We start from the raw sequence: 13,237 nt of genomic DNA on the forward strand, positions 1-13,237 counted from the left end.
GAAAAGCCCGTAGTCCTCAATCAGTGTATTCCAATTGTGGGATTCATCCCACCATATTTTACCACCATAAAACCTCTATACCAAAGACTGAAGACTTTACTTGATTCATTTAAATAAAAAGTAACTTCAAAGCCCAAAGAATTCATAGACTTAAGATGATTAAACAAAGTTCACAGAATGGCTTGCGTTGGAAGGGACCTTAAAACCCACCCAGTTCCAACTGCTCTACCATGGAAAAGGATTGTCAAGCACCAGATCAGCCTGCCTAGGGCCCCATCCAACCAGGCCTTGGACAGCTACAGGGACAGGGCATCCACAGCTTCTCTGTGCCAGTGCCTCACCATCTTCTGAGTGAAAAATTTCCTCTTAGCATCCAAACTAAATTTCCCTTCTTGTAGCTTAAAAGTGGTACCCTTTGTCCTATCACTATCTGCTCAGGAAGGAAATTATTCTTCCTCCTTTTGATAAGCTCCTATTAAGTTATCTAAGTTTCTTCCAAAAACTACATCTAAACTGTAAATAAAATAAATATAAATAAGACAAAGAAGTGCTGATAACAGAGTTGTATGGCTGAAAATTAAGCAGAGTAGCTACTACAAGTTATGTATCTGCAGAGATATCTTTTCAGCTGAACCTTTTGATGAATTTCCCTAGCAGCACACTGTACATTTTGTGATGTAGAAAAGTCAGGTTAAAAGTATCTCTTCTACATTAATCTACTTTCGATATAACTTAATGCAGGTACAAAGTAGAACATCAGTCACACTGATTAGGATGTCATTTTAATTAATACTTCAGATACTGGTTCAAACTGTAGGTCAGAGATGCCCCAAAGTGCACATTTATGCTTTGAAAGGGATCTGGGGAAGCATCATTCCTTCATTACACAGGACAGAATGGATTAGTCCATCTGACATGATCCATCCTTCTGTCTTTACCTCTATCTACCTTTATGTCCCGCCCTCCTATCCAACCACCTTGCAGCAGACAACCTTTGGAATTACTGATTGCCTAGAAACACTGAAAATGCAGGGACTCAAACATCCTTTGGTTTTTGCTGTGTGAAATAATAATCCCAAAGGGTTAGTCTTGTTATTTCACACAGCAAGAATCACTGTACCAAGCTCTCCTAAGACATAACACAGGCACTTCATTTGCTTCTCATCTTCTGTTTGACTTGAGTTATATCCTTCTTTCCTGATTACTTGATTCTTCGTCATTAGGCTTGCACTGACATTAAATGCTACCTTTGTTTGCATTCATCTCTCTCTTATGTTTTTCCCCTTCATAAGCATCTGACAAAGCAATAAGCTGCTCTTCAGTTTACCACATCATGTTTAGTTATATTTTTTCACCCTGTCAATACAGCCTGAAGGAATGAAGCTGCTGCAATTGGACTAACAGCAACCTTTTCAGATGCATCACAAAAGAACATTTGATGCACTTGAAATCATAATCACAAGTCAATTTAACTAAATCTGTTCCCTGGTGAGCCATGCACTTGTTTAGACTTTTTTGTTTGTTTGTTTGTTTTGGGGGGTTTTTGTTCATTTGTTTTTTTCCTTTTTGGACCCTTACAGGGTTACAGTTTTATGTTAACTGTGTTGTTGCCTTGAATGAGCATTCAAGGTCATTCTTGAAAGTAGGTGAGTAGTTATAATTTCCAGAACTTACAAAAAAGATAAGAAAATATTAGAGAAGGGCTTTGAGTAGAATTAGGCTCTTAAATGTCTAATATAATTTATACCTTTAAGTGACTAAAATATTTTAGTTAGTGCCTGCTAGTTATGTTTCCTCATTGATAAATTTTCTAAGTCCTTTGTGTACAGACTCTCAGACAATAAACAGCTTACAGTGGAAGAAAGTTAAACTCATTTCCATATGACCTGTGTGAAAAAATAACATATAACTGAATAAATATCAACCACTCAGTATTTCCCATCAGATAGCATGACGTAATCTTGAAAAACATTTTTTCTAGTTATTTGTCCCCTTCCCTATAACCAAAGAAGTTGCAGTACTATGCAGAGACATATCACATCACGTAGTACTAATCACATGTCTTTCTAATGCTATATTGAATCAAAAGTCATCTTAAAGTATAATAAATGCTGAAATGTTTTTCTACTTAAAGGGAAATTATAATTTCCCAGTTGTCTGTGAACTGCAGAGCCCTTGTTTTGAGCAGAGAGACCAGCCCTTTGAGTAAGATACAGGCCGATGGAGAATAAATAACAACTGGAACATGAAAGCAGGAACTGCAGAATCTGTTACACACTCAGAGACTAGGACAGCAGGCAATAGTAGAAATACAACGGAAACTATTTCACTGAAAGGTAGATAACAACACCTAGAGGAATTGTATAGAAATGATGTGAGGATTAGTGTTTTCAGGATCCTCAGCACCTCAGAAGAAATTAATATTTATGATGATTGCCCCCCTCAAATTTACACTCCAAACACAATCACATTACATGTGCGTAGCATTTATACAATCGCAGTACTGGTACATAACAAATTTGCAGCTTCATTCAATTTGTTACTTTTTTTCAATAATTTCTTTTACTCCAAAGATTTTCTGTGTTAGAGATACTTTATAAAATACACTAAAAGTAATAATGTTTTACTTTATGGGCAGACAATTCATCTTTTTTTTTTCTTGTCATGACAAGGAATTGTCATTTTGCTAACAAATTTGTGTTCATTCTCATGCATCACTGAGAATAATTATGGAAATAAGATGAAAGCTAATAGAATCGACCATTCTGAAGTTACATGTTATTAATTCAAAACACTTGTAATTTCAACAATAAATACATAATATACCAACTTGCAGTTTTGAGAGTGTCCTCAAGAATACACCACAGCACAACACAAAATGATAAAGATACTAAGAAACCACAAGTAAAATTCTGGTCAGTTGTAGTTATGACACAGACAGTTTAAAAGTTTTAATACTTACAGTTAGATGTGTGCAAACATTATGGCTCATGATCTGATCAGGAGAGTAACAAACATGAATGAATCTACAACACAACATCATTTATCACATCTCAGTATCTTGCCTGGTCTACTGGGGGAGCAGCTGAAAGAAGGCCAAGAAACAGCTGGTTTCTTAAGTAGCACAAGGTGTTTGTCTTTCAGCAATTTAACTTTGCCTTTAATTTCAGGTGGTTAAAATTAACATTTATCTCACTGTCCATAATGGCTGTCTCAACTGATTACAAAAGTATCTGCCTTTTTAAAACATCCTAAAAATCAGTCACTTGGTTTTAGTGTTGCACTTTTCAGACATCAAACTTGATAAGAATTTCTAAATGACAAACCTTGCATTTACTCCAGTAAAGAATTATGTTTGAATGCTTGTGACTGGATCATTATCATTACTAATTAAGATCCTGGGAAAGCTGTTTATATCTGTTTTAATAGAACAGTCAAAGAAGGTGTTATCAGATGTTTTTTGTTCCAAACTTCCTTGACATGTTAGTTAGTGTGTAAGCATATTTCAGAGGTTGTCTGAATGGAAAATGCAATCACTGGCCAGAAAAAAATAAAAATAAGAAGAGAGACCATCTGCTACTGTGAAAAGACTCATGCAGCATGTAGGAATCCCATTTTCAAGTTCACAAATTTGTTTATTTTATGAAGAAAATATCTGTTGTTCCAACACATATTGGCAACTGAATTATTAAATATATTCTTCTATTACTGGTAGCCCTAAATTTTAATTACACTGGAGGAAGTATATGAAAACACTCTGTTGCATTGATGACATTAGATTCAATGCCAAAAGATTCAATTTTGGAATCGTCAGTGTAAATTTACATTTTCACCTTTAATCAATGGGATTAGAGTGGTCAGTACACTATCATCCACTCATGGACCAAATCCACATTACTGAAATCAATCAGCACAAAGCCATAAATTTGAACAAAATTTCACTCCGAATCACTTGGATTAATCCTGCTCAATAAAAATGTTCATCATGTATGGTCAAGCATACAGGTTCCCCAGGGCAGTGGTCACAGCCCCATGCTGCCAGAGTGTTTGGATAATGCTGTCAGACATAGAGTTTAAATTTTGGGTGGTCCTGCATGGAACCAGGATCTTTGCTGGTCTCTTCCAGCTCAGGATACTCTATGATATTTTCTGAATGCCTATCAGTCCCTAGTCAAGGAAAATTGGGTAGATTTACTGTCTGTACTGAGATGATTAGTATGAAGAACTTTAAGAGCTCTTACTGGAGATAGTAGGATTCTCCCTTGGAGCTTCAAAAAACTCTGTTTACCCAGTCTTACTGATATGTTTTCAGCAACCTGTAATGCTACAAATCTTATGTCTTTTTCTTTTTTTTTTTCTTTTATACCTTTTTACTCAGTGGGAAAAACTTACCCTGTAGGTATAACAGAATTCACTGTGTGATAGCATGTCTACCTGAGGGAAGGAACAAGAATCGTCCTAATATTTAGCCTTATAGCAGTAAATATATTCATTTTTTAAGGTATACTGGAAACACACTTAGCTAGAAAAAAGTAATGATGATCTTTCTGTATGCTTATGGTTGAAGCAGTACACTTGTGCTTGAAGCATTCTCTGCGTTTCTGGTATATTCTGGAGATTTTAGTAATATGTTTAACCCATAATATATTTGCCTGATAAAATAATTGATGTTTTGGCATGAAGAGCATTATTTTTCACTTAGCCTATATTTATCAATTTTGAAACCTTGAACTAACCCTCACTTTATATAGAGTGTTTCAATAAATTAAAGAGAAATACTAAAAGAAAAAACAACGTATGTTCAGAAAATCTGGGAAAGACAGGTAGCAATGATCAAGGTATAGATAGAGAACAGGCAAATACAGGTGTAGTTCCTGGTCATTCCCAATTCTGTCAAAGCCTGACAAGTATACATCACCCACAAGCACTCAAGACCACTTTTGTCTAGGTGATATATTCTTCTGTAACAGTAAGTCAGCCACTGAGAAAGGAGTCCCTTCTGTGCAGATCTCGATGTTCACTCCTGCAGTCTGTACATTTTAACAGTTCATTACAATTTCATTTCTTAATTGGTGCCACTAACCAAACAATGATAAATCTTGTCTCTGTATGTTGGGTTTACATGGAAAGGAATGGGCGGGCAACTAGCAACCACCCACCCACCCAAATCAGCATCTTCAGAAATTACAAGTTACAGTGTTGAAGGCTTTCATCAAGGCCTTCGACAGTTTGGGCTGCACCAGTAAGACATAAGGAACATTAGAGGAAAGGAATATTGATGCAGGAAATGAAATCAAAGAGTGAGAGGGATCAATTCATCTAATGAATTAGAGATGATAGACTCATTTAAAATAATCTGGAGATCAAGGGGTGCAGATTAGGGTACATGGGGTTGAGTTAGTAATACTTTATTTATCTTCATGTTTGATTTGTTCCTGTAACATAAATAACAAAAATACTCTGTATCTTGTTCCAAAAGAAATGACTCCTATTTATTTCCATGGAAACTATAACAAAGAGCACAGTAGCACAAAAGCCTGCAGGCTACACTCAGATAAACCTCATCAGCAGAGGTGACCCACTGTGTTGAAACACACCACCCACTGCCTCCCTGTGCTCACAACCACTGTTTGGCCTTCATAAGTGTTCAGCAAGTGTCACCGAATGTCAATGAGAGCAATGCTTTCTGCACAGAGAAATTCTATGAGACACCTTTGCTTTGTATGCCCATGTCAGATGCCATTCTGTCAGAGTGCCCCACTGCTGCTGTCTATCACATAGTAACAAAATGTAATGGAATACTGTCAGGAAGGTTCAAGCTCTGCTGTCACAGCACCAAAAGCTGCTTCTGATGTCATGGACCAACACACAAATATAGAAGGCATTACTTTTGCAAAAGCTGTGAAAATAAAACCCAAAACCTTAAAAAAGAACTAAGGTGCTTCATAGTTTCTTTTGCTGTTCAATGAAGACAGAAAGATAGGAAGAGGCTGGAAAAAATGAGGGACAAGAGCTCAACAAGTCTCCAGCCTATGACTGAGAGTCACCAAAACCTAATTTGTACCAGTTCATAGTTCATAATGACTATGTGACTATTTCTGTGTTTTGAATACAAAAAGTAACAAGACGTTAATAGATGGCCTACTCAAAGAGCAAGTAAATGCTTAAAGTACTGAAATCTCCATTTAAAGAAGAAAGTTTAAAGGTTAACCAGACTAAGCAGCCCTATGAAGTAAAAGTCTAATTCACTGTCAACTTTGCTGACGAGGACAAGACCTTACTCTACAGTGAAGCATGTTAAGTCATGCTCTGAAAGATAAACTGCCTTAAATAAGCAGGAATATCATGGTGATTGTCATAGTGATTATTCCAAACATCTGCACTAAGACTATTACTTTGATAACTGACCATACGTAACATGCCTCTCTTAATAAATTTGTGAGCACAAATATCATGAGCTGCCAGAGACACAACCAGTAGTAACTACAAAGATCGGGGTCACAGACCCTTTTGAGCTGTGAGATAAATAGACAAAATATTAGAACACACCTACTTAAGCATCAACCCATACCTTACCAGATCTATAACAGTGACAACACCGCTAAGGATTGTTAGTTTTTACTACTTGTGTTAGCACTTCCATTTCTTACTCAATTAGCATTAGTATTCATTACAGAAATCAGAACACTTACAAATAATGGATGTTGAAGAAAATTCTTAGCTCCCCCACAGCAGAAAGGAAACTAAGTTTTTTTGTGGGTTTTTTGCTTTTTTTTTTCTTATGTTTAATGCCAATTAGTAAAGCATGGTTGAGATTCAACATATAGTTCAAATGCAATTAAGCAGTGCTATAATAATTACTACAGTTACTATTTACAACGTGGTTGTAGCTAATAACCAACGAGACTGTTGTTCATTATAACAGATAATGTTTAATTAGATAATACAAGATATCTTATGGACTACATGGCTGTCTTCTTAAAAGTGCCTGCCACTAAACTTTAGAACATTTTTTTAAATAACAAAATGTAATTATAAAAAAGCTTGATATAATGAGTAGGAGAAAGGAACAGGCTGTAAAAGTGAAGACATTGCTTTGTAAGCTGACATTTCTGAAACACCCCCTCCTTCACTGATTCGCAAAAGGAAAAGCAACATTATTTTTAATTACAGATCATGAGTACAGATATACATAGTCATAATTAAAAGCCTCTCACATTTGAGCAAGCTGCAGTTTTGCTGTTATACTGTAGAGTAACAGTCAAGATATGACAAGTGCCATTCCACTCTGTTACATTTCAAATTCTTAATTCTGAAATATTTCAACTGTGACATCACTTCCTTTTTCTCGGTGAGATACGACTTCAGTTCTTCAATAAATATGAAACAGAAACAGAAGGATAAACTTCTGTTCAAAGGAAGGCATTTCCCTATCAAAGAGTTTAAGTACAAAATCGCCACCAACAAAAAGATGTTCTTTCATGACAGGATAAACTTTTCCCACAATATAGGAAAAGATCTTGCTCTTTAAAAAAAAAAAAAAAGTTTTAACCACAAAAAACAGCAGAGAACTAAAAGCCAAAATTTGACATAAAAATAACCCTGACTGAAAAGAAATACCTTTGAGTGTTTCATCAAAAATTGGTTTAGAAAAGCTTTTCTAAAGTGCACTGTCTGCATGCATGTCTGAACAGGGTTTTTCTATAAGCTTTTATAGATCATAGCTGTGGAAGGCTGCTCTGAATGCAATGTGTCTCTAACTCAACAGGGAGAAGGAAATCAGAAGACAGATAAAGAATTGGTTGTACTTTTGGCTACTGCGCAAAGCTGATCTTGGCTCAAGCAAGATCCATAACTGCACAGCTATTTGCAGCTCTTAAGAAGTGAATGTTGCTAAAACGCATTAAAGTGGCAGTTTCATAGTTTTCATCTTCTCAAGGGTTTAGGTTTAAATAAAACAGTTTACGGTTGGACTGGATGATCTTTTAGGTCTTTTCCAACCTTGGTGATACTATGATTCTATGAAGTAGTGCTGGGGTTGGCTACCCTTAATTCTTATTCAAATGTTTTCCATTTCTTTTGTTCCTCTGAAGGACAAATTGAATAAATAGAACATAATAATTCTGTAAGAATGATATATGAAATGAACACAGGTGGAACATCTGCTACGGCACTGGAAAAAAATTCTCTCCAAGTATTTCAGGGTATGGTCTCACCTGAATTGGGTTTTTCTGGTAGAGCTACGTCACAAAGCATAATGTGAAAAAGGTAGCTGAGTTCACTGTCTTTACAACTGAGTTACAACATCCAAGCACTCCCCTGGGAATTGTGCTTTCCACTTTCCTTAAACTGAACTCAAAATCTTACAACGGTGTTTGAAGAAGCCAGCTTCTCCTTCACATTTATAGAGCACATATCCTTTAGGATTAAGAATCATAAGCATCTGCTTTGGCAAATTTGAATGTTCACTTTCTTGGTATTAAATCAGGAATCACTGAGAACAGAGTTTGATTTCATTTCACAGTCTAGTATAAAAGCTTAGTTTATAAAAGTTTAGTTAGCTTCAACTACTCTAAAGATATGCAAAGCTTATATTATCCTACTTTGTTACGCCTGTGTTTCCAGAATCACAGAGTAGATCTTTTTTCATTACACACAGCAAAGGAGGTGGGAAGAGTCATTATTATAATTCTAAGGGAAATGCATCATTCCATCATCAAAAGCCAATATTACAGGATGACAGTTTCTGGAAAAGGTTATGACTTGTAAAACCAATCATTCACATCATTCTGGAACAACATTATTCCCTCTTGGAATGAGTCAGGAATGAATAACAAACTGCTACATTTTATCCTATTTTTAATTATACTTAAGAGAACTGGCTGCGAGGTGTATTTGATTTCAGTTCATTTGAATTCCACAGCAAAATGTATTCCCTCATTGGTTTCTTGTACCATTTTCTAATGTAAAATATAAAGGGCTCTTAATATGAACAAGTACCTTAATTTTTTATTGAAACAACTCTTCCACTTCAAATAAGCCATTTGTAGCTTATTTTCAGCTATGCGAGCACGATTTCCTTTAAAATCAAATAAAGGCACTGTGGTGTATTTGTCAGAGATTTCTTGATGCAAACAGACAAATGCACTTACTTCAGCTGAGGATTTCACTATTTCACGCCAGATTTCCATACCTGTTACAGCCTTATCTGAGCTGAGAAGTTCCTTACTCTAAGTCATATCTTACTGTTTCCCCAGGCAGAAGGAGAAATGATAACTACAAGATTTGCCTCATAATTTTAGAACATTTCAATGTGTATTTCATGTGATTTCCCAAGGGGAAATCTAGTATCTTGGCACAATATTGCTTCATTTCAGCCAAAAATGACTGAGAGCTCAGGGGCTTGAAAACATTTAACACCAGAAAAGGAGTGTAAATCAGTGTACAGTTGACCATGAAGATGCATATGTACTTCCACTGATGAAACCACTAAGCAAGCTGCACCATTCTAGTAATAGGAATCTGCTGGCTACACAGTTATGGTTATGAACATTACACGACACATTACACATTACAACTCTTCAACAGACATGAAAAAATAAGGAAAAAAAAATAAAAGATGGAGGGGTGTATGAGGGGGAGAACTATGAAAACAGGCATAAGAAGCTGAGTTGGCACTGAAATTGGAAGTAGGACTTTAACAGGACAGTGCACATGAGACAGTTCACAAAAAATAATAATAATAAAATAAAACCACTTATTATTATTTAATGGAATTGAACAAGTGTGAGCTGAGGCTGCTGTTTCCCGCATTGGTAGCATGTACAGAATAGACTCAAATCAAAAATTATGAAACTTCATTCAATTTCCACAGCCTTAATGTAGTGCCATACATTTGAGACAATGGCAGTTAAACCAAGAATCGACTTCTCCTGGTCTTAGCCTGCAATTGGCAATGATAACTCTTGGCCTGCAGTGACAGCACTGCTCTGAACACCTGGATAACCTGAGAGGATCTCATACAGAGATCTCATGCAGATGACATAAATAAAAACATAGTCCTCTTTTTCTTAAATAATAGTTCATAGCTCCAGTTTCTTCTGTTACTGAAAGAACAGCCCTCTCAAAACCGAGAATGTCTTATTCTAGTTACTTCTTAAAATCTGCACAGTATGGTGATATATAAAACCATCAGCTGACATCACAGTAATTTAAAGGAAAGGAAGCAGTAGTAACAGCATTTCACAGTACACCAGCCAGATTGCATGGTAAGCCAAAATACATATACAATTATTATAGAAAAATGAATTAACTATACCTTAAAAGGTAATGGCTCTTCAGGAAGGGGACTAACAGGGAGCGAGGTGGTGCTGCTAGCTGGACTCATGTCTGCACTCTGAAAGAAAACAAACAGGAATTCACATTAGCAATCAAGTTTTAGAAATATCTCTTTATATTTTGGAGAAGAGAGTTCAAAAATAATATTTAAAATTCAACAGAATTAGACTGAGAAAACAGCTTTCATCTATAAAATACTGGTAATTAGTCAAAGATTAAGTGTTTCACAATGATTGTTTTTTTTTTTATTTTGAACAAAATCCTCATCCAAAGACTGAACCACGTGCACAAATATGCAATAATATTGCATCTACAAAGAAAAATGCAAGATGATAAATGAAAACACAAAGTCTCAATATATAATTTATTTATTTGATAGTCGGATACTAAAATTAGAAGCCAAAATAAACATGAAAACATATTGCAGAAAAACATCTGAATTAATGTTTAAAAAGAAAACTTTCCCATGAGTCAGTATATATCTTACAACTGAGGACTAGTAGATGAAACTAAAGAATGAACAGCAAAATTAATAATGAAGTCAGTAAATCTATCCAGGCCAAATGACTGAAAGACTGAAGCAAAAAATACAGCCTTTTTTAGGTTGCTGACATAGTCAACATTTGAATAGATAAGATGAGCATGGAGACTTGTTTTAATTCACAATGGTAATAATGACGGAAGAACAAAATCTGTAAGAAAATGCAAAAAATGATACAAGATTTTTCTGAAGAATACTAGAATACACAGTACTTTTAGGGAAACAAGTCCATAATCGCCATTATTTAATAAATTGAGCTTACACAGTTAACTAATCAGCTATCTATTTTCACATCACTATGATGTGACCCATTTGATAGGCACAAGCTCTGAAAGTGAAGAATATTGCTGCACCCCATTAAGTTTCACCAATGTAGGAACATATATATATATATATATATATATATATATATATATATATATATATATTTGCTTTTTTATTGTAGGTACTGTATTTTTTAAGCCAGCTGGGAAAATAATATATATATATATATATATATATATATTTATAACAAAACCTTGTTACAAGATCCCTATGTCATAACTGACATCAGACAGAATTCAGAATTGATACCTACTGACAAAACCATTGAGTATAAACAGATATGTATCAGTTATACCATATCTGAAAGAAAAGACAAAGGCTGCTTCTTGAATAAAAGGAATGTAAGACAAGGAGTAAAGAGGGTGACACAGTAATTATTCATAAAGGAGAGAAAGAAGAAGGCAGTATATAAACCCTGCAACATAGAGAGTTTGACGGGGAATAAGAGACACTATACTGTATCAGAAAGCGAATATCTTTACCAAATCCACCACTTCCTTTTCAGTACAGTTACAGGTATTAACACTTAGACTCCTGTCATTGATCATCAAGGACAATGACTCAAACTATTTGTTAAACAGAAGGGAAGAAGAGTACTTTTAGATTGAATTCAAAGAGCAGCCAAAACTAGGGACCTCCTCTGAGAATATTCTGTCTCAAAGGTAGACAGTTTGTGTTTTAATTTACACAGAACTGAAAAATAAATAAATAAATAAAGTAACTGCTTTCCAAAACAAATCATGCACCCTAATTTTCAATTACAAGTGAATGGTAAGATAGTCCAACACTGAAACTGTCTCAGTAGGAAAATCAGCAATGCAGATTGACCCCTGCACTCTGCATGAGCTGCAAATTCTCCAGCAGTTGCTTGAATCTAAGACCAAACAACCTTGACAATGTTAAGGATGCTTTGACAAGATTTCCCAGGGCACATCCCGATGTTGGCCTCAGCAGAACATCAAGTGCTCCTGCAGAATGAACATGAGACAGCCCAGGTCTGGACAACATGCTGACATAGCACCATGCCTGGACTAACACACCTGTCACAAGATAGGGGACATTATTATGAGCATTATGGCTTCTGGACTGGTTTGAGTCTTGCCAGACTGGAGCACCAGCACATGAGACTAGGTCTGACTGAAACTGCATACATACCCTCAGCAGCCCTTCCAGCAACTCCAGCAATTTTTTCTCCAACAGAAGAAGCAAAAAAGCTTTTCTGTCAGTGTAAACTAATTAAATTCAGTGTCACTAACACAGTTTGTTAAAGCAAATAATTGACTGAGACAGTATCACACTTCAATCATTTCAAACAACATAACACGTCCCACCTAAGTTTACTGGCCATGTCTTAATAACATTCTGCAGTCTAAAGTTCCCTATATGAAAGAAAATACAACTGTGAGCAATTCATTCAATGGACACTTTTTATTTGTCAACCCCTAAGCCCATTCTGTTCTCATAAAAGCAGATAGCCTGCCTAAATTTGAGAGATTTTAGTTATAAATCAGGAAGATGTTCTAACATTATGCTATAATCACAACTCTCAGTTTATCACAGATGTTGAACATCATTTGTATCATAACCATACTTAAAAGATCAAATAAGGAAAATTACAATATTTTCTAATTTTGCAGAACTTTGCAACAGTAACATTCTTTATGTATATTTTTAGTGCTTTGTTCTACTGTAGGTGGCTTTTGCAGATCAAGCCTTTTCCCCGTGTTGGTAGAAACCTGAATATCCTGAAGAGCATAGAATGTTGCAAAGCTTTTAACATCTAAACTCTATTTTCTACACAAAAGATGTCTGAATATTAAGGAATTCAACTATTTTTCATTATAACTGTTTTAAAAGTATTGTCTTGCCCATGTGAAAAAAGAGAAAAGATTATGAGTAGGTTTAAGTGCTTTATGTTTTGAGTTTGTTTTTTTTTTAAAATTTGGAGCACTGTGTTAAAAAGCAGCAAATGGACATCAGAATTCTGCCCGTAACTCTTCTACAGTTTCAATCATTTATGTTCAGATTATTCTT

At 35.4% G+C, this 13,237-nt stretch overlaps 1 protein-coding gene across 6 annotated transcripts in view; it reads right to left on the reverse strand.

Moving 5' to 3' along the window:
- The window catches only part of CCSER1 (coiled-coil serine rich protein 1), a 585,787-nt gene that overhangs the window by 276,563 nt on the left and 295,987 nt on the right, over nucleotides 1–13,237 (reverse strand). For all 6 annotated transcript variants that reach the window (XM_072336461.1, XM_072336462.1, XM_072336463.1 and 3 more), the window contains exon 7: nucleotides 10,319–10,396. In XM_072336461.1, the coding sequence (XP_072192562.1) occupies nucleotides 10,319–10,396 (78 nt within the window). The remainder of the gene's footprint in view (nucleotides 1–10,318; nucleotides 10,397–13,237) is intronic.

This window comes from Excalfactoria chinensis, chromosome 4, assembly GCF_039878825.1.
Source record: "Excalfactoria chinensis isolate bCotChi1 chromosome 4, bCotChi1.hap2, whole genome shotgun sequence".
Lineage (NCBI taxonomy): Eukaryota > Metazoa > Chordata > Aves > Galliformes > Phasianidae > Excalfactoria > Excalfactoria chinensis.